Source organism: Danio rerio, chromosome 14 (genome assembly GCF_052040795.2).
Source record: "Danio rerio strain M-AB ecotype USA chromosome 14, GRCz13ab, whole genome shotgun sequence".
In the NCBI taxonomy this organism is placed as follows: domain Eukaryota; kingdom Metazoa; phylum Chordata; class Actinopteri; order Cypriniformes; family Danionidae; genus Danio; species Danio rerio.
This window is the reverse complement of record NC_141034.1, coordinates 36,923,033-36,943,240: the sequence shown is the minus strand read 5'-3', so window position 1 is coordinate 36,943,240 and position 20,208 is coordinate 36,923,033. Positions and strand designations below refer to the sequence as shown.

General features: G+C 36.4%; 1 protein-coding gene and 2 long non-coding RNA genes across 33 annotated transcripts in view; 2 read left to right on the top strand and 1 right to left on the bottom strand.

The window, feature by feature from the left end:
* The window catches only part of si:ch211-143l19.3, a 117,732-nt gene that overhangs the window by 26,843 nt on the left and 70,681 nt on the right, over positions 1-20,208 (top strand). For 8 of the 31 annotated variants that reach the window (XR_015507667.1, XR_015507664.1, XR_015507656.1 and 5 more), the window contains exons 4-6: positions 2,115-2,167; positions 2,285-2,483; positions 8,748-8,869. The exons of 8 other annotated variants lie outside the window; for them this stretch is intronic. This is a non-coding gene — a long non-coding RNA (si:ch211-143l19.3). Of the gene's footprint in view, positions 1-2,114; positions 2,168-2,260; positions 2,484-5,120; positions 5,402-5,769; positions 5,946-8,747; positions 8,870-20,208 lie in introns of those variants that run through there. 15 more of the 31 variants (XR_015507677.1, XR_015507673.1, XR_015507679.1 and 12 more) reach the window with 6 other exon arrangements.
* On the bottom strand, positions 2,076-5,898 carry LOC141377551 (uncharacterized). Its single transcript, XR_015507701.1, has 2 exons — positions 5,763-5,898; positions 2,076-2,452 (listed from the first exon to the last, which is right to left on the bottom strand). It is a non-coding gene; the product is annotated as an uncharacterized LOC141377551 (long non-coding RNA).
* Positions 12,937-14,682, top strand: sox3 (SRY-box transcription factor 3). The gene is given in 1 exon segment (NM_001001811.3): positions 12,937-14,682. A coding segment is annotated over 1 exon segment (903 nt). The 5' UTR covers positions 12,937-13,107; the 3' UTR covers positions 14,011-14,682.

Genomic DNA, 20,208 nt, shown 5'->3' with positions numbered 1-20,208 from the left:
CCAGAACTGGTGCCACCTTTCACTTCCTGAAACTTTAGAGGTGGAAAGCCATCATTTTACAATTTAGCCTGAATGGGGCGGCCGGCAGATTGAATGTCGTTTTCCCACCAGGCTTCTCCATCCGGCCCAGCATGGAGGGGGCTGGACGAGCAGGATTGGGTGTAATGTGCAGAGTAAAATTAGCACTTTGATGGCAGGTAATGGTGTGAGATGAGTGCCACTGACGTCGATTTCCAGGAAGATCTTTCTCCCAGCAGCTTGCTCTCTCTTCCCCTACACACCTGTAGGATCAGACTAGGCCGGCCTCTGCTGTCAAGGCTGTAATTTGGCCCTGATCAATATAATTATGCAATTCTGGTGGCCTCCTCCCGCTCAGATGGCCAGTTTTCCGGGTGACTAATCCCATACTTTAAACCCTTGGAAATCACATAGAGCTCAGAAGGTGCTTGATTATAGACTAATTGCTGGAAAACAAATGCATAAAGTAGTTGGAACTCTGTGTTTTGATATATGTAACGACGTGAAACAAAGCTGCCCCCTGTGGCATGTATGGTAATGAGGCAAATAAAAGCCATCTGTAGAGTGTGAATGTGATTATGGCCTTTAGATGGGTGCAGTAGCTACAGTTTCTCACCTTTTTATAATTAAACACTCATTACTACTGAGTGACGGCCAGTGAGCTTAAATGCCACAAAAATTCCTGGTTATGAAATTGCATTAAGCCTTAAGGTTTCCCTCTGTGTTTATTGCTCCAGGTTTCATGTTGACAGATGGGTGGCGAGGGTTGCAGTAAATGTCTTTATTAATCTGTGCCTGTCATTTTGACAAAGATGGAAATAAAACACCACTTACTGTCAGGAGCCATCAAGGCAATCAGAACAACAATTAAAGGCTGAAATGGATGAGCACAGAGAGGTCATCATTTATATTGCAGTTTATGTTTGCAGCGCTTTCATATATTACTTGTCAGCTACTTAACCGCAGCAAAGTGTTAGTGTTTTTCCCTATTCTGAAGTGAATCATGTTTTTTTTTTTGCTTTAAAGGAATGCAAGCATTTTTTTCCCCAAAACTGATTAATCATCTGATGGATTTAATAGTCAGATATAAACATACTTATAAAATAATTTATAATATAATTCATTTTTCTTCGGCTTAGTCCCTTCATCAGGGGTTGCCACAGCGGAATGAACCACCAACTTATCCAGCATCTGTTTTACACAGCAGATGCTCTTCCAGCTGCAGCCCATTTCTAGAAAACACCCATACACACTCATTCACATACATGCACTTCGGACAATTTCATTCATTCATTTTCTTTCCCTTAATCAGGGGTTGCCACAGCGGAAAGAAACTGCCACTTATCCTGCATATGTTATGCGCAACGGATGCCCTTTCAGCCGCAATCCAACACTGGGAAACACCCATACAACACCCAAACATCCATATTGTCCATTCACACACATTCATTCATTCATTTTCGGCTGAGTCCCTTAATTCATCAGGGGTCGCCATAGTGGAATGAACCGCCAACTTATCCAGCGTATATTTACACAGCGGATGCCGTTCCAGTTGCAACCCAAAACTGGGAAACACCCATGCACACTCATTTACACACATACACTATGGCCAATTTCATTCATTCAATCATTTTCTTTTCGGCTTAGTCCCTTTATTAATCAGGGGTCGCCACAGCGGAATGAACCACCAACTTATCCAGCTTATGTTTTATGCAGCAAATGCCCTTACAGCTGCAACCTATCACCGGGAAACATTCACACACACTCATTCACACACAAACACTACAGCCAATTTAGCTTATTTAATTCACCTTTAGCGCATGCCATTAGACTGTCAACTGGCCCAGCCGGGACTTGAACCAGAGACCTTCTTGCTGTAAGGCAACAGTGCTAACTAATGAGCCACCATGTATATAATATAATATAATATAATATAATATAATATAATATAATATAATATAATATAATATAATATAATATAATATATGCAATTAGATTTATCAGAAATGATAACAAGGCCCATTCCGGCTGTAAATCTGAGCACTGAACATCTCGTGTGGGCTTCAAAAGCATCAATCTGTTTTGCTTTATTTCAGATTCTCTGTGCTGTTTCTCTGTCACATTCAGTGGTGCTTTTCAGGAGCTCCAGGTCAGTTTCCCCTCCAAGTTTTGTAGTCTGCCATGTTGTCCATTCTGCTCAGCTATTTAAAAAATGTTGAATATCAACAATGGCTTTCACTAGGGCATTGTCAACTTTTGTATGAAGCAATCTTGGCTGAATGCGATGGCTTCAGTGCAGGGAGGGCTCAGCTTGGCTCGGCTTGGCTCTTCTGCGGGACGGAGGACTGACGCTCCCCTGCGCTTCTCTCTCGGCTCAGATCGGCAAGGTTTGACAGTCTCACCCGGCTCTGTCCAGCTAAACCGTCAGCAAGACCTAAAAGACGCAGAGGGAAGGATTGGCACCGGTGAGTGTCTTTCTGGATACCGCAGCTGTGGGCTGGAGCACTTTTGGAGGGGGGGCTTGTTCGAGGGTGGGGGTGGGTGGATTTTGTTAGCATTTCACTGCAGTCCAGAAGCTTCACTGACTAGACCTGTTTGAAGGATTTATTTTTTTATTAACACAAAACTAAATGTATTATTTATAGGACTTACTTGTGTCAAATTAATCTGTAGGTTGTCCGTGTTTATATCAACAGTTTTTGTATCATAAATTGATCATTGGATGATAGTAGTTCTGAAAGAGTATTCATTGACTTATTTAATCAACAGTACGGAGTGTTCAACTAGTCATGTTAACACATAAGAGATAAATTAAGAGTTAAAATATATACATATATTAATAAAAATGTGCAGATTATAATAATGGAACAAAACTTGATAAATTCTTCAAGACACCAGGAAATAAACATTATTTGATTTTTTTTTAAATAGAATTTTAGGAGATGCAAAAATGCCACTTTGTGTTTTTATGCATATTTTCAGTGTAAAAAAACTGTTAATCTATAGTAATCTATAAAGCTTTTTTTGTGTGTGTTTTTATTTTTATACCACTTATTATGACTATATATATTATAACTAAAATATCCACATCCTACAAATTTTTATGAATTATTATGGTTAATGGTACCTAGTTACAAGCCATCAAAGCATGATTTAATTTTTATTATTATTATTTATTTTATTTTATTTCTTATAGTGCTGGTTTATGCAAATAAAATAAATGTATTTTATTTGAAAACCTTTCAGGGAGGTGATGACGGTGTTGTTTTAAGACCAAAAAGACTAGTAAAGCATTTTTTAGCTATCATTAATTCCAAGTTCAAAGGAATTTTATTAAATTCCATTAAATCCAATGACATTAATCCTGGTATTTCTTATAGTAATTTTAAATATATATATTTTTGTAATTTATTAGATGTTTTCTAACCAGGTACTGTTTTTTGTATAGATTTTCCCTCATTGTTTATTTTTTAAATTAAGGATTGTTTAACTTCAGAAAAAAATACATATTTTGAATACAATATGAGTTGTGATTCTTAAAGCAGATTTTTATCATGAATTAATAATTGCATAATAATACTTCATTAAGAGCATTCATATCCATTACATTATTTAGTCATCAACGTTAAGAGGTCAGATGCATAACTTATTATAACTTGTAGAACTAATTGAAACTGAATCATTGGAGATCACTTATTGGCCAATTTGTTGGACCAAACATTTATTTAATTGACAAACAGTGACATTAAAAATGCTGCTTAGTCTGCGCCACATACAGTTCCAACAGGATGTGTGTATCTCTGAAAGGTAGTCGAAGGTCTTTGTCAGGCTGTCACTAAACGGAAGCAGTTCATGTCTGCAATGTGCAACTGCAACAGCTTGTATCTGGCATTGACATGTCATTTTCCACGGCTTTGAGCTGTCAGGCTTACTGTGCCCTTCTCACCCCAGCAGTAAGCCAGAGAGTGGAAGAAAGAGAGTGTTTGTTTGAAGCATGGCAAACTGCCATATTATGGCAAAAGAGTTTAAATGATAAAAATAGAGAAAGGGGGTAAGGCACATTTGCTCTTGAAGGACCTTTAAATGAGTCGATTTCATGACTATCTATCATTACTTTGTTCCCTGTTCTTCATGGGCATCAATGGTTCCACGAAAAACCTTTAACATAGAACCGTTTCCTTGCATTAAAAATTATTTAAAGTAGAAAATGTTCTTCACACTAAGATAAAATATTATTTTTAAGAACTGTTCAATTCAGCGGTGTTAACCACATGCTCTACCAAATGGTTGACCATATTTTGACTGTTAAATTCATTTATTTTCAATCATAGTTTACAAAAGAAATCAATCAAACATAATCCAGTTTATTATAGTTTTAATTGGTTTTGTTCTAAACAAAACAAAACAAAAAAACAAGAAAACATGTTAAGTGAGAATTTGAAATATTTTATGGCATACTTTAAAAAAATAAAGATTAAAATTAAAAAAATGTTTTATTTTGATTATGTTTTTAAATATTTGGTCTTACACTTCTTATTTTCTGATTTTTCATAGTATATGTATTTATTCCAGTACTTTACTGTAAACCGATATATCAACCATTTGGTAGAGGTTAATATTTTAGAAATTATGGGTATGTTGAAAAAAAATGCATTGAGTGTGTTAACTAGCGACATTAGGAGTTAAGAAATGCAATCCAGTTTTTGTTTTCTTGGTGGGGCAGTTAAAGGGTTAAAGAATATTTTACTAATTTTCTCGTTTACATAAGATAATGAGATATATAAGTATCTAATTCAGATACTTGTATTTTCCTGGTGGTAGTGCACTTTTAGGTATATTATATTATACTTATTCAAATATATCCAGTAATCCCCTAGATAAAAACAGAAAATATCTCCAGAAGACACTGACATTTTACATATTTAATTTTAATGTCAATTATAAATATTTTCTTAATATTGATGGTTAAGCTACATGAAAAATAACCATTTAGTTATATGTTGTAAAGACTTACTAGCAACATTTTCCTGTATTATAGCAGTAATCTTGAGACATATTGACATTGCGGTCAAGATTTAAATTGACTTCTCTGTGCAAAGCTTTGCTGGACGGTCCTCGCAGTCACGTGACAGGGGCCAGCTGTAAATATTTCCGTCGCGTTGTAGGACAAACATTAAACAAACATTAATGAAAACGTTTTAAAACTGTGCCAGAACTACGTTTGGTATAAATATATTTCTAGTATGTAGTTTCTTATACTTTGAATCGCTAAATTCTGCTAACACATCTCGCTACGAAGTCTCTGCTCTCTACGTTACCAGAAAGCAGTTTTACAACGCCACTACGATGCTTCTCAAGACGTCATTCGTGTCGTCGTTTAAGCGTGAGTTACCTCAGAACTTGTTTTTCGTCGAGTAGCTTTAAATGCTATTAACATTGTAGTATTTAATTGAACCTCTCAAAATGCTAGCATTTTATTGTCCTAAGCTACATGTTGCTGTTGGACTAGGCCTACTTGTATCCTGATTTCGTAGCGACAGTAGGCCCTATGCTAGTATTTGTTACAGGTTGCTGTCATAAATAATGTTTTACGGGTTTTTATGCTGTTTTATGCGACAACATTTGCGTGACATATGACGTAATATAAAATATTGAGCTTCGCACAGCTCACAGTGCTCATTGGACAGATACTGATATGGAACTCAGCTAGTTGATAAATATAATGGACGCTGGTGTCCACCTACTGTTCAGGGGTCCAGTAGTCCTCTGTGTCCCCTCTGTTTCTCTTTTTGCCAAGGTGAAAGATTCATCCCCAGGCACCCAATCCATTATCCTGTCAACAACAGCAGGTCCCTGCCACAGTTAGCAGCAACACTGGCCATAATGAAATCATCAGTAATCCCAAAACTCATCTCATCATACCCAAGGTAATTAATGCATTTAGAGGGCGATGGCTAACTCTTAATTAAATTATGCTTCTTTTAATGAGGCCTTTATGTAGAGTAAATTTATGGGCAGTATCTCCATTATCAAGTGCTCAGCGTTCAACAGAGATTCGTCATTTTCACCTCAAATCACTGGCAGATTAACGTAATGAAGCCCATGATTAATATATCAATTTATACTTGTTTGTTTCTTTCCTGGAGATTTAATAAATTACCCTGCGTAATTAGTTCTTCAGGTTTTTAGCCACAGCCGGGACCTCAGTATAATCATTACGTATTCATTTTGGAATAATTTGGAGATAGCAACTTTCTGGCATTAATCATATTACAAAATTGGGTGTATTTAATTAATTAAAGATATACCCTGCAAATTAATTGTGCATTTCCACAATATTATCTTAACTAATGAAGGTCTGACGAAGCGACTGTTTCGTTTTAAAAGGCACCAGATTAGTGGGATCTTAATTATGTTTAAAACAAAAGCCATCTGCTTGCCACATTTGGTGCAAAGCAGAATCAGACAACTCAGCATTCTGTGCTAAACAAAAAAAGAGAAAGTTTCTATTGTTTTGGAGAAACTGTAGTACATGGAAATGATTCAAAAGATACATGGGAAATAATGAGGTTTGTAATTAGCCTTGCAGCCAATGATGGCATTTCAATGATGGTAATTTTGATCCATTTCTGCAAATCTGCCTGACAAAAGACAACATGGAGTTAAAAAAATGTACTGTGTATTTTGCTCAGTATGCTCAATATTGATATGTGGTTTCTGAAAATGAAAGTTTGTTGTTTTAGACCCATTTCTTTCTTTATTTAAAAATTATTTCCTTGTGTACCATTCTAATCGTTTGTCTGACAGACACTTATCCTGAGATGTTATAAACATTATCAAATTCTGATGTGCTGGAGACTGAGATACTGCTTAACACATTGAGAAACCCCTTCCGATTAATTTAGCCAAAGGTAATAACACCTCCAAACTCAAAGACAATTGCATGTGCTATTAGAATTTGCTCAGTGATTTAATCAAAACCATATTTATAGTCATTTTCTGCTAAATTAAATCAGCGGTTTAATTGAAATTAGCTTTCACTGGCCTAGAATAAATGTAGTTAAAACTATTTTCATTTAACGCATCATGTACTAAATGTGCTTTTATTAATGTTTCGTTAAAATTTTTTCCTCCTGAAAGTTAAAGATATTGTAGAAAAATGTTGTCATTGAGCAGCAAATAGAGACTGTGCATTCAGAGCATGTGCAGCATGTCTTAATGTCCCTGCAGATGATGTGTGCACATTAGCTTCATGCTGCATTAGATTACAAATCCTATTTATCACTGACTGATTGGCTAAGGAGCTTTTCAAACATGCCTTTATTCATGTGCTGCAACATACACTAATATAGTGACAGTTATCATATTCTTTGTAAATGCATATGTTTTTTTAAAAGAAATTAAAAAATTGGTGCATCATTTTAGGCAGATTATTATTTAATGTGTGGAAAGTCACAGTGTTCATCATAATTGAGTACAGCCCATTTTGAAAATGAATATTTCTATCCATTTCTCAGTGAAATGGGTAATATATATTGGTCCATTTGAACAAAATAGATTTATTAAACAAATATTTTATTGAAATAATATTTTAGTCACAGAACATTATTAAAAATGGAAAGAAAATACATTTAAACTCATGTAAAGAAAATTACAACCTACAACATAACAACAAAATTGTATTTAATATTTTCCCCCTAACATATATTTGGGCTACTAAATTTTTAAACTTTATTGTAAGTTATTTTTTTAGATAAACTCTAGATTTGGCTTCAGTACTGACTAATTTAATGTAAAATGCACAAAGATATTATTTAAAAAAGTCCTATGGAAAATAATAATTTAAATGAGAGATTTGTGGGGGATGTACTCATATATGCCGAGCACTCTAATAAAAAGTGAATTGCTAGTTTTGTGTTACTTACCAGGTTCCTATAAACTGATGTGTTGTGTGCCAGGTGGAAATTGTAAAAAATACCCTGAAATTGTACAAATAAAAGCAAAGCTGAATTGTTAAAATTGTTGTACTGCTGTGGAGTTTATGGAATAATACGTTATGGAGTGTTGGGCTATAAACAAGCAGAACATGTAGCAAACCTTTTCTCTATTATTGTACAGCAAGTCAAATTCCTATATCTCAAATATGAATGTATTCTCAAATTGCCAAACTGAAAGAGGCACCTGCATAAATATAGTAAAGAAGTCAATCTAGTCAAAGGAGGGATCTGGTTCTTTTAACAAAATGACTAATTTGTTTATTCCACGTCTGCTTTTTTTATTGCTGGGTTTGAATGATGCACAACATGCTCATAATCGTAAGATTGTAGAACATTTTATAATTTTCAAGAACCATTATTAATCAGGAAGAGCTCTTTCTGAACTACAAATGATTTAGAAGTTAAAGGTCCTTCATGGAACCATTGATAAACCAGAATGAATGAAGTCCTTTCTTTATTAAATGCACTGTTGTCCTTTTTAAATTTCTCTAAAAGATGTTTTTAAAAATGTTTTACCAGAAAAATGAAAAATAAATCGTTTAAGTTTATACATTTCAATATGTGATTTAGAATTTAGACCAGTGTTCAAAATGTGAGTTGGTAGTCATTTGTTCTATACAAATGTCTGCTACTATTTATTTCTTAAGTGCCAGACGATATCTACGTGCATTCTCTGTCAGGACATATAAATGTGTGCTTGAGTGTGATGAGAATGCATTTTCTTTTTTTCAGATGAAAGTGCATTTTCTTTTTTTCGGACTGAATGATAACATGACAAACCAATTAAACAGGCTGTGGACATCAATGGAAGACACGTGATTTATTGTTCAACGGTGTGGTCTAACTGTTTACAGGTAAAGAAATCTGACTTGCCTTTATTGGTGAAGTAAATAAAGTAAATTGGATATATGGATTAACAATGCAAAAGAGTTATACTGCATTTCGTTTCATTTTTTTCTTTTCTGCATAGAAATTTAATTCATTTAAAATCAGGTTCACTCATTAAGAAATATAAACTGCGTAATGAGTTTAGATGTCTAAATTTTTGTCTAAGTATTTGTGGCTTAGATATACCTTTTCATTTGATGATCGGTAATTGTTCTCTGCAATGAAAGAGCAATAGTGCTTGAACGGGATTTACAAACTTGTTGTAGAAAGATGATGTGTGTAAATGCAAGCCTTGTCATTTATCTTTTAATCCTTGATTATAATTGCCCTTTAAATATTTATGCATTAGATTATTTGTTTTAAATGTAAACTTATTTATTAATCTGAAACGCTCACATTAACTTAACTTCGATTAAATCAGTTTAAGTAAAACTTGAAAAATGTATAAAATTGAAAAATATTTTTATGTGTTGGAGATTTAAAATTAATGTACATTTTAAAGTAAAATAAAATATATATTAGCTTTTTCCTTTACCTGCTTTTGCAGCAGTAATAACTTTTGGCTAAATTTAATAACCGGTCTCAAATGCTTTAAATATAAAACAGGATATCATCAATAGTTAACCGTGACATCTGAAAGAGGGTCAGACTTTAGCCTCTTTTCTTTAATTGACCAGTGAGTTTTATTTTACCAGTGTCAGAACGCAACCATTCAGCGAAATACAATAGAAATAACAGACCGTGCTGAAATTGCATGTTAATTTGCATATTCGGTTCAAAAATCATGCAAATCCCACTGAGACGGTCTTTATTGTGTGTGCAATTGAAAAATCATTCTGTTACCCACGGTAGCCCTGGCCTTATTCGAAACCAGTGAGTTGAAACAAAAAGTTATTAATTCACACGATTTTGACGTTTAAATGGACCCCAGAGCAATGGTTAATGGTTTAAGGACATGTGTTTGATCTTAAAAATCGCAGGTGAAAATTAAATAAGGACATTTTTATAAGACTAATTATTTTAGTAGACCATCGGTTTGTCTAAAGGTTCGTTTAACACATTACAGTTGTTCACAATTCGAAAGATATATCTGCTATAAATTATATAATTTTATTTTATTTAAATTATAATTTTTTCCCCCAGAATAAATATCGTGAGTCGGTACGATCTTTTTATTATTTTATATAGGCTACTTTTAAAAAATTTAAGGCATAGTGTTTTTATGGCTATAAAACAATCTCAAATATTAGGTTTTTGGTTCGTGTACCCTAAATTTGGTTGTGACGCGTTCCTTATATTATATGCTAATAAATGAAGTTCACTGTTTAAACTTTGTTAAGCGCAAGCAACACCTGATTATACCCTTATTAACAGTGTCTTTTGAGGCTCTGCGTGCGCTTTCCTATAATTTACTTCCACTTTAATTGTTTAGGTTGAGCTAATTAACAAATGAATTACTGACTCGGAAAAAAGACGGTGATATATAGAAGTCGTGTGGTGATTTATTGTCTGGATATTGTTGGTTTTTCAGTAGCCTAGTTTACTGTGACAGATGTTAAAGCATTCAGCTAATACAATCTGATATCTTAAGTTTCATATGTTTGACAAAATAGGTAATAAGTTGATATATCTATTTTCCATGTGCTCTCAATTGAAATGTCAAGTACAGCCTAAGTTGAGGTGTTTGCATTTGCCGTTTATTTTTGAGTGTTAATTTAACATATAATGACCTGCTTATTGTATTAATCTGCTGCACAGTAGCAGTTTTGGTTTATTCGGGTCATTTAAACAGTCTGCTTATTAGGCTACCTACCACATTAATGGGCAATTCTCTGCTCGGCCATCATACACGTGAGTGATTTTCGGAAGCCGTGTGGCTCGAAGCTCAATGATGTTGAACACTGGGAGGCTTTCCTGGTGGTCCACGGCCTTAGCTTACGTTAATTGGGAAATTTGGAGAACAGAAGCCCTCATTACCGAGCTCCGGGTAACTGGGAGTTTTCCTTTCCCCGCTGTCCTCCTGCATTTCCATAAGCAGATTACAAGAGGATATGTTCCTGAAACCACTCGGATAAATCACCGGTTTCGTGGAATAAGTCTCTAATTAAGATCTTTTGTCATAACGGCTTGTGAATCGCTATTTATGTTGATGCAAAGTGAATAATGATGTTCCAAATGAGAAAGTCAAGGGTTTTGTCTCCCAGGTAAAGTTGTAGAAAAGTTCACAGTAAAAAAAAAAAGCTTAATGGAGATGGTGTCGATTAAGCTGTGAAAATGTGGTTTTAACTCCTTTCTTTATTTAAAGCAATTGACCTGTCAAAAAAATGCAAAATTTTAGATAAAATTGTAACTATTATATTAATAATAGTATGATAGCCCTATAATATAGACCATTAATGCTATAAAGTATTAAACACATTAGCTATTAGGTCTACTTTATTTGAATATTTCCTAAAATATATATTTTTTAATAATTTGATTGGAGAATGTTTTGTTATTTACTCTAGGCCTACTACAAGGCTTAAGCCGAGCATGTTCAAATTGTTCTATTGCATGAATTTGTACGATGAATAATTTATGCCCCGATTTACAATTGTAAACCCGAATATCAACATGGAGTAACAACACTTAAGAGCAGTTTGGAAAGTAAATAACGGCGACGTGTTGGCGTACGTGTCCTACAAATCGCTCCCACACGGCGAAACTAAATGGTTGGGTCGTTAGTGTGTGGCGTTAAAAGCCCATCGTGAATATTCAGAGCTGTAATAGTTCAGTCTTAGTGGCGTTGAATGTGTTAAATGGCGGTGTTCTCGATGTGCTAATACTGACTCTTTTCAATGTGCGAGTTCTCCCCGGGAGACCGAAAAGCTCTCCCAAGAGAGCACACTTTAGGATAATTTGTAAATCACATAACACGTAGGATTATTGCAATTGACAATAATTGGTCATTTTTAAATAAATAGTTAACATACGTTCCAAAAAGTCGCATAGGAGTCTAGTGTAGATGATAGTTATTATTATTATTTTTTGCTTCAGAACAATACAAGACCGGCCCACAGGGGGGCGTACCTGTATTAACTTTGTATTCCATTCTTTGCACTTTATACATTTGGCAATATGCAAACTGTCTTAACATAAAATTTGTTTTGCTGAATGTTTGCTTTATGCATTAGAATTTTCAGTTCTCAGTTTAGCCTGTAAACATGAATATATACCAATAGAAAAAGGCAAACAATGGAGATGCCAAAAGTTAGATGAGACAAATAATTTAAATATTTTTAGCCTACTGTAAAAGTTTGTAAATTACTTTTTTCCTATTTTTTGATTGAAAGTGCGCTTATGCCCACGAGTTTAAGATTTTTCAACGAAACAGTTTAAATTTCCAGTCTAACTATGTCGAAGAAAACATTTAGTGTTTTAAAAATTACAAGTCAATACAAATTATATTAGATGTAAAGGAATTAAAATTATATATTTTAACTAATTAGCTAAAAGGAACTGGCCATCAACATTCTAAAGTCTTAAATAATAAATTAAACTAATTTTTTATTTATGTATTAGGCTATATGATTAAACATTGTGCATTGTCAGGTGTGAAGTTCAGAGTTTAGGTATCTACGTTCGATTCCAGCAGCATAAGTACAATCTTTCTTGACTCTTGCAAGAAAATTGCCTTAATCTATTAGCTATACATAACACCTTTTACATTTTTCCTGGAAAATTTAGAAAGTCTTAATATTTATTTAATAACTCTATTTGTCCTGAAACGGTTGTTTTGTTGTGAATAACGACCGCTTTGAAGCAGCGTTTCCAGAGTGACTATAGTTTTGTTAAAGTGCAAAGATGTCCCTGATGTAGCTATTTTATCCCAATTTAAAGTGCATCCAGAAACACTGGTGCACAGGCAGCCCTACACTTGCGATGGAGGAGTGTGAGGTGCTGTCTGATTGGTCGGCTTTAGCTCATTGTTATGCTGTCAATCCAAATCACATGGCCGAGGCTCTATTAACAGCTGAGCTTAGCGCACAACTTTGCAGAGTTCCGTGGCAGAGCAGAACGAGACACACGGGACTGGTGTGGAGACTTTTGAAAGACTTTACTTGACCAGAGTTTGAGCTCTCTGAACTTTTGACTGACTTCATTTTTTTGTGAGACTCTTGAAATTTCAACGTTTTCTTTCGAGTGCTTGGCACCACTTTTAAGAATGTATAACATGATGGAAACCGAGATTAAAAGCCCCATTCCGCAGTCCAACACGGGCTCGGTGACGGGCGGCAAAAACAACAGTGCCAACGACCAGGACCGGGTGAAGCGGCCTATGAATGCTTTCATGGTGTGGTCTCGCGGGCAGCGGAGGAAGATGGCTCAGGAGAATCCTAAAATGCACAACTCGGAGATCAGCAAGCGCCTCGGTGCTGACTGGAAACTTTTGACTGACGCCGAGAAGAGACCCTTCATTGACGAGGCCAAGCGGTTACGAGCCATGCACATGAAGGAGCACCCGGATTACAAATACCGTCCCCGCAGGAAGACCAAGACCCTGCTGAAGAAAGACAAGTATTCTTTGCCAGGGGGACTCCTGGCGCCCGGTGCCAACGCTGTCAACAACGCGGTGTCGGTGGGCCAGCGGATGGACTACACGCACATGAACGGATGGACGAACAGCGCATACTCCCTCATGCAGGACCAGCTGGCCTACCCTCAACATCCCAGCATGAACAGCCCCCAGATCCAGCAGATGCACCGGTACGACATGGCGGGACTTCAGTACCCAATGATGTCCACGGCTCAGACCTACATGAACGCCGCGTCCACGTACAGCAGCATGTCACCAGCATACACGCAACAAACTTCCAGTGCAATGGGTTTGGGCTCCATGGCTTCGGTGTGCAAGACGGAGCCCAGCTCCCCTCCTCCGGCCATAACCTCTCACTCTCAGCGTGCTTGTTTGGGAGACCTGAGAGATATGATAAGCATGTACCTGCCGCCCGGTGGAGACAGCGCCGACCACTCCAGTCTACAGACCAGTCGGTTACACAGCGTTCATCCGCACTATCAAAGCGCAGGGACAGGCGTGAACGGAACGCTACCCCTAACCCACATTTGAAAGACTCCTTGAAAAAAAGACTAAGTACTTCGGATACTTGAACATTTTGATTTGCAAAAAAGAATCGAAGTTCAGTTTCGTTTTTAAAAAAAGAAACTATTTTTAATCTCAATGAGTTGTCCGTTTTAAAGCATTTTATGACGACATATCGGGGACTTCAGATTAAATTGTATTGCAGAGGAGCTTTTTATTCATAAGCTGTAAAGCAATCAACGTCTGTAGAAGAATATTGGACTTCTGACTTATTTGCTGTCAAGAGTTTGTCTCTCGGCACGTGGCTTCGTGAAGAGGCTCTATTTCAAAAACAAAAAAGAGAAACGGAGGGAGAGTACGTTCACTCATAAATGTTTACACTTATTTTTAGAATGTCGATTATGTCCAAATCTGTGTAGTCCTTTTGTTGTTCATTTATGAACTAGGTTTTATGAAATGAAAGACTGTGCTGGTCGCAAGCGCAAAGTTTGTTTTATTTATAGTGAGTTGTTTTTTTAAAGCTTGTGAACCATTGTACGTCTTGTTGAATTGTTCCACTTTTGTTTGTGAATATTCTTTTCTGTGATGTTATGGCAGTATCAGGTTAACCCATTATCTGGGACGGAGAGTTTTATTTAAACTGACGTTTCTACTTAAGACCATCCTATTCCTAAATGAATAAATTTGTTTTACAAAAGAGTTGATGCCTAGATATGAATTATTTTTTTATTGTTTGATTGTTCAAATTGGGTGTTTACCGGGAAACTGGTCACAGACCTAGTCAAATTCGCTTAAAGCCGAATGTGGTAATTTGAAGCGATCGGTTAAATGAAGAGTAAATAGGCAATGCGAATTCAGACACGCTCGCTAAGCAGATGTCACGCGCGGATTGTTTTTAAACATTCTAGTCAAACAGCAAATAACACAACCTATATTTGTCATGCGAAGACGTAGTCTACAACACACTCTGTATGTGAAATAAAATCTCATTCGACTGTTTAAACTAATTGATGCATGCCGACCAAAATGTCGGGTGATTTTTTTATAATTACCAACTCAGATTTATTCCAGATATACAAATCATGAAAATTCAATCTGTTGTCAAAAGATTTGTGAGCTTTATTCATTAGACAATTCCCATTCCCAAGCATATTTTAAAACCTAAAATATTTAACGCTTTAATTCAATAAACCTATAACATGAACTGTCATGCATGTTTTCCTAGCTGCATAATTTCCTCCTGCATTTTCACTTGTTGAGTCGTCAAGGTACATACAGTTCCTCAAAATTGCTTGTGTAATTATGGTTAACTATAAATATATTTAATCCCTTGAATTTGTCAAAACCAGACGATGAAGCAGCCAATAACTTTAGATAATTAGGATCATAATAAGAGATGAATGCAGGGATCATACCTTTGCTATTTCATTTTATGGGGTCAGAAAGAGGTTAAAAATTTGCATTATTATATTTGGGGAGTTCCAAATATATATATAATAACACACAATATTCTCTTTTGATGTGTTTGTCAAATGACAGTTTTAAAATGTTCTTTGGCCATAAAGCGGCAACACTAAAGATTGCCTCTTGTAAGTGTATATTTCCACTGCTGAGTTTTCCATGTATAGTTTGTGTGATAGCCCATAACATAAGGGCTTAAAAATAAAATTCTTTACTTTTTTAACATCTTTTGTTGAAACACTATTCTAATAATCAGTTTTGGCTGGTTCTTTTGAAATTAAAATATGTATTTTTATTTATGCTAAAATTCTATAAGTCATTATTAAGAATGGTACAATAAAAGGTTCGTTATGACAAACGTTTTCCTATAAAATCAGGGAAAAAATTATGAATTAAAATCTTTATTTATTTACTGAGTGGTTGTTCAGAACTTCTGTAGATTTACTGAACTTATTATATTGAATTAAGCATTTTGTTTTAGCTTAGATGCTTATTCTAAAATTGAAGTTCTAAATCATCATTTGTTCATCCTCCATCAGTAATTATGTCATTCAAATGACCATTTTCAAAACCAAATCAAATAACTGATTTTAAATAAAACTTTAATCTTCCATATTGCATTATAAATACTTTGCATACTTTAAAAAATGACCATAACTACTCACAATTTAATTTAAATCCCGGAGCAAGAGATTTTTGGAGTACTTTAGGCGCTCAGATTATTCAGTCTATTCAATAGCAGTTTTGAATGCAAGACTTTTCTTGTAAAAGCGGCGTGTAGAGATATTTTTAAATGACGCTGTCACACTTCAAAACATGTAAAACCGAAATTCACTCTTTGGTGCACCTGACAGTTTTACAGAAGGGAATGAGTTGCACGACATCCCGGGGCAATTATTCCCCTGAGCCTTTGAGTGCATACACTGGCTGCTGTCTTTCCCACATTCACTGACAGTTTTGATCCATGCCTCATTGCTGTGCTTGGATTAGCCCTGTGCACCTCTATGGATGCCAACAGATTACACAGACCTCCCTGAAATCAGGGTGTTTAATCATTACAGTGTTTCAGGTAAACACACTTTCTAATTCTTAAAAAAAGAGTTAGAAATTGTACCAGAGGCTGTGATAAATTTGTGATATAAATCAGACATTTTTATTTGACATGCACAGTCACTTTACTTAACTTGATGTATCTAATCAGCATTTAAAAGGAAAGAATTTTTCAAGTGAACTCATGTGAGTGAAGCATACTGATAGTGAATGCATTAGGTCCCATCGAGCACAAAGTGGGCCCCTCTGTCTCTCTTTCTCTCTCTCTCTTTTTCTCTGGCTCGTTCAGTCATGTGGAGCACTGTGCCCACTCAGCAAGTGCAGGCATATCCCTATACTTCCATCTGCTTATGACCTCACTGGAGCTGTTTGTTTAACCCTTTTTCCAAACCAACATAATTGCAGCCCTCTGCAACCATGCATGCTGGATTCGGACCGCTGTGTGGAGTTAAACAGCATTGAAGCTTTCTCACTTTCTTTCCACCTCTGGGAAATTATTATTATTACTATTTATTATGGTATTATTTATGCCATCTACCTTCCTGTTTTTCTTCCTGTCATATCTGAATGCATGTGCCAGTTTAGGAACCACAAACGTGGCAGCAGTCAATTTCATTGACTGAACCTGCTCAGCAGCTCTCATTGGGAACTCCTAATTCCTAATCTCTATATGTTATTATTTTTATTTTAGAATTCCCGTTCATCAATGTACACAGATTATAGTATGTCAGTTAAAGAAATGGGTGTGTTTGAAAAATAAAGCAAACAGGCTGTGTGGTATTTCAATGATGCCAGACTGGACTTGCACTGGTGGTGCTGTACTGAAGACAGAATTTCCCAGTATTGATTAGCGAGGCTGGCTCAAGGCATTGCTGTCGGGCCTGTCCTCTGGAGTGAGACTCATGTGGGCTGCGGGGACGGACTGGGGGTTAGTTAATCTCCCTGAACCAGGGCAGATGTTGTTGACGAGCCCCTATTAGATCAGCTCACGCCGTGGGAAAATGGCATCCAATCCTTACGGGGTCAGGACTTTGAGCTGACCCTCACGGTCTCATCCCACCTCAGAGAGCCGTCCATTCTCCTGCACTTTATCTAAGAGACAGGCTCACCTCTCCTGCCTTTGGCCATTGTGTCGTGCTACTATTGTATCTTGGCCATGCTTGTACCTCATTATTCACGTAAACCTAACCTCTTCCTCTTCTTCCAGCACGTGTCATGATTTTGGTTCCTCTCTGCGTTTTATATGCATGCATTAAACAAGTGTTGCTGCCTTGCTCGCTTTAGTTTCACTTGTCACTTGTTACTCTATTATTTAACCCCAGAAATAAAGAGTTAAAATATTTTTTTCCCTTTAACTAACATGGAACCGTTCTTCAACTTTTTATTATCTTTGTGAAAGCAGATTTTTCCTTATTTAAAAGAATTGTTTTATGCGCAGTGAAAGGTTTTGCAGACATTTAAACTCTTCACTGAACCATAGATGATGAAGAAGTTTGGAACGTGAATGTTTTTGTTTATGAATTTTTATGCAATTTTCATTGATCAAAATATAGACATCCCTTTTGGTGTTTGCAAATTACACACACACGCACACACGCACACGCACACACACACACACGCACACACACATAAAATGTGAAATTGTTGAAATAATGTCCTATCGTCATTAGATGTAAGACGTTTATGTAAAAATAAAACAATATACTTATTTTTACTTATGAAAACATAAAAGAATAAGTGGGTGATGCAGTGGCGCAGTAGTTAGTGTTGTCGCCCCACAGCAAGAAAGTCAGTTGCTGGTTCGAGCCTCGGCTGGGTCAGTTGGCGATTCTGTGTGACGTTTGCATGTTCTCCCTGCGATCGCGTGGGTTTCCTCCGGGTTCTCTGGGTTCCCCAGAGATGGTTTGCAACTGGAAGGGCATCCGTTGCGTAAAACATGTGCTGGATAAGTTGGTGGTTCATTCCGCTGTGGCGACCTCTGATTCATAAAGGGACTAAGCCGAAAAGAAATTGAATGAATGAATGAAAAGAATAAGTGATGGTGGCTCAGTGGTTAGCACAGTCGCCTCACAGCAAGAAGGTCTCTGGTTCAAGTTCTGACTTCTCGGCATTTATGTGTGGAGTTTGCATGTTCTCCCTGTGTTCGCATAGGTTTCCTCCAGGTGCTCAGGTTTCCTCCAAAGTCCAAAGACATGCAGTACAGTTGTATTGAATAGACTAAAATGGTCATAGTGTGTGAATAAGTGTGTATGGATGTTTCCCAGTACTGGGTTGCAGCTGTAAGGGCATGCGCTGTGTATCTACACCCAAATGCTGGGTCATCTAAACCCAAATTGGGTAAAATATGGGCAAACCTAAACATTGGGTTAAATGTGGTTAATTTACTTTGAACAATGAACTCTGCAGTTGGGTTAGTCCCTACACCCAGAATTGGGTTGAAATAACCCAGCATGTTTTTGAGTGTGGATAAGTTGGCGGTTCATTCCGCTGTGCCAACCCCTGATGAATAAAGGAATAAACAGAAGGTAAATGAATGTATGGATGAAAACTATTGTGTTGTAAAATTTGGTTTGAATGGTTGAGGCAAAGTATTTTACATTAAAATAAATAAGTATTTTGTTGCTGCAATGTGATCCTTAAGTTAAGTCTTGTAATGTCATTAAATGGTTATTGGTAATTCTTTAGTTTTATTTTAAATATTACTATGCGAACAGGTGTATGCAATCTCATGTATATCTGTTTTCATGATTGATGTTGACAAGATGTTCTGGGTTTGTGAACTATTGTTGCGCTGAATAAAATATGACAGGATTTCTTTTGCAAATCATGACGAGAATGTATGGTATCCTTTGCATTTTCCTCAGAAAAATATAATCAAACAGGATCATTTAAATGTACAGGGAAAAGCTGAATTACCCTCTTAATCTTTCACAATAATTCACCATTTAAAGATAATCACAAATTTAGTCTAGGGGAATGTGCCAACTTGCTTCTGTCCTCCTGTGATTCTGATGTTTGTTGGTAATTATAGCCATGGTTGGATCTCCATGGCATTACACAACCACAAAGAATGCAGAGTGGGAGGTTTAAAGGGCGGTTGCCGCTTTAATTCAGGCTTGGCCCTGCAGTCCAGGTGCAAGTGACTTGTATTGATGTCAGTTCAGAGTAAATAATTCTAATTAATAGAGTCTTAACACAAGGGGACAGACTCTTTTATGAAAAGACCTTGGCTAATGAGAGGCATTTATTGAAGAAAAACTGATCTGCCAAAGAGTTACATGATATTTCAAAGTGAAATTTGTGCCTTTTGACTTGGATTGTGTACTGTTTTGTAGAGGTTTAAGTTTGGTTTAACTTGTATCAGGAAATTTCCTTTTTTATATTTCAGAAATTCCTGTCAACAAAGTTCTCACAACTAAACACAACTCTCTCTGGCACAAGTCAACCCTTCATAGCCTAAATGTAGTTTTTGCAATAGCGATTATTTACTGAAGTTGTCCCTAGAGCTCCTCTTGAGAAGTGGTGGCCTGGAGGGGAAATTACTCATTATGATATTTGAGTGAAACCCCATGTAGAGTTGCGGAGCCTTAACTGAGAGTGTGGAAATTTCCCTAAACATGGAACTCACCCTGCCCTTAACGTCTGCACTGCTCTCATGGGTGGAGCAGGTGCAGTGAGTTTCTCTGACGCAGGATTGAAACAGGTTTTAGGGTG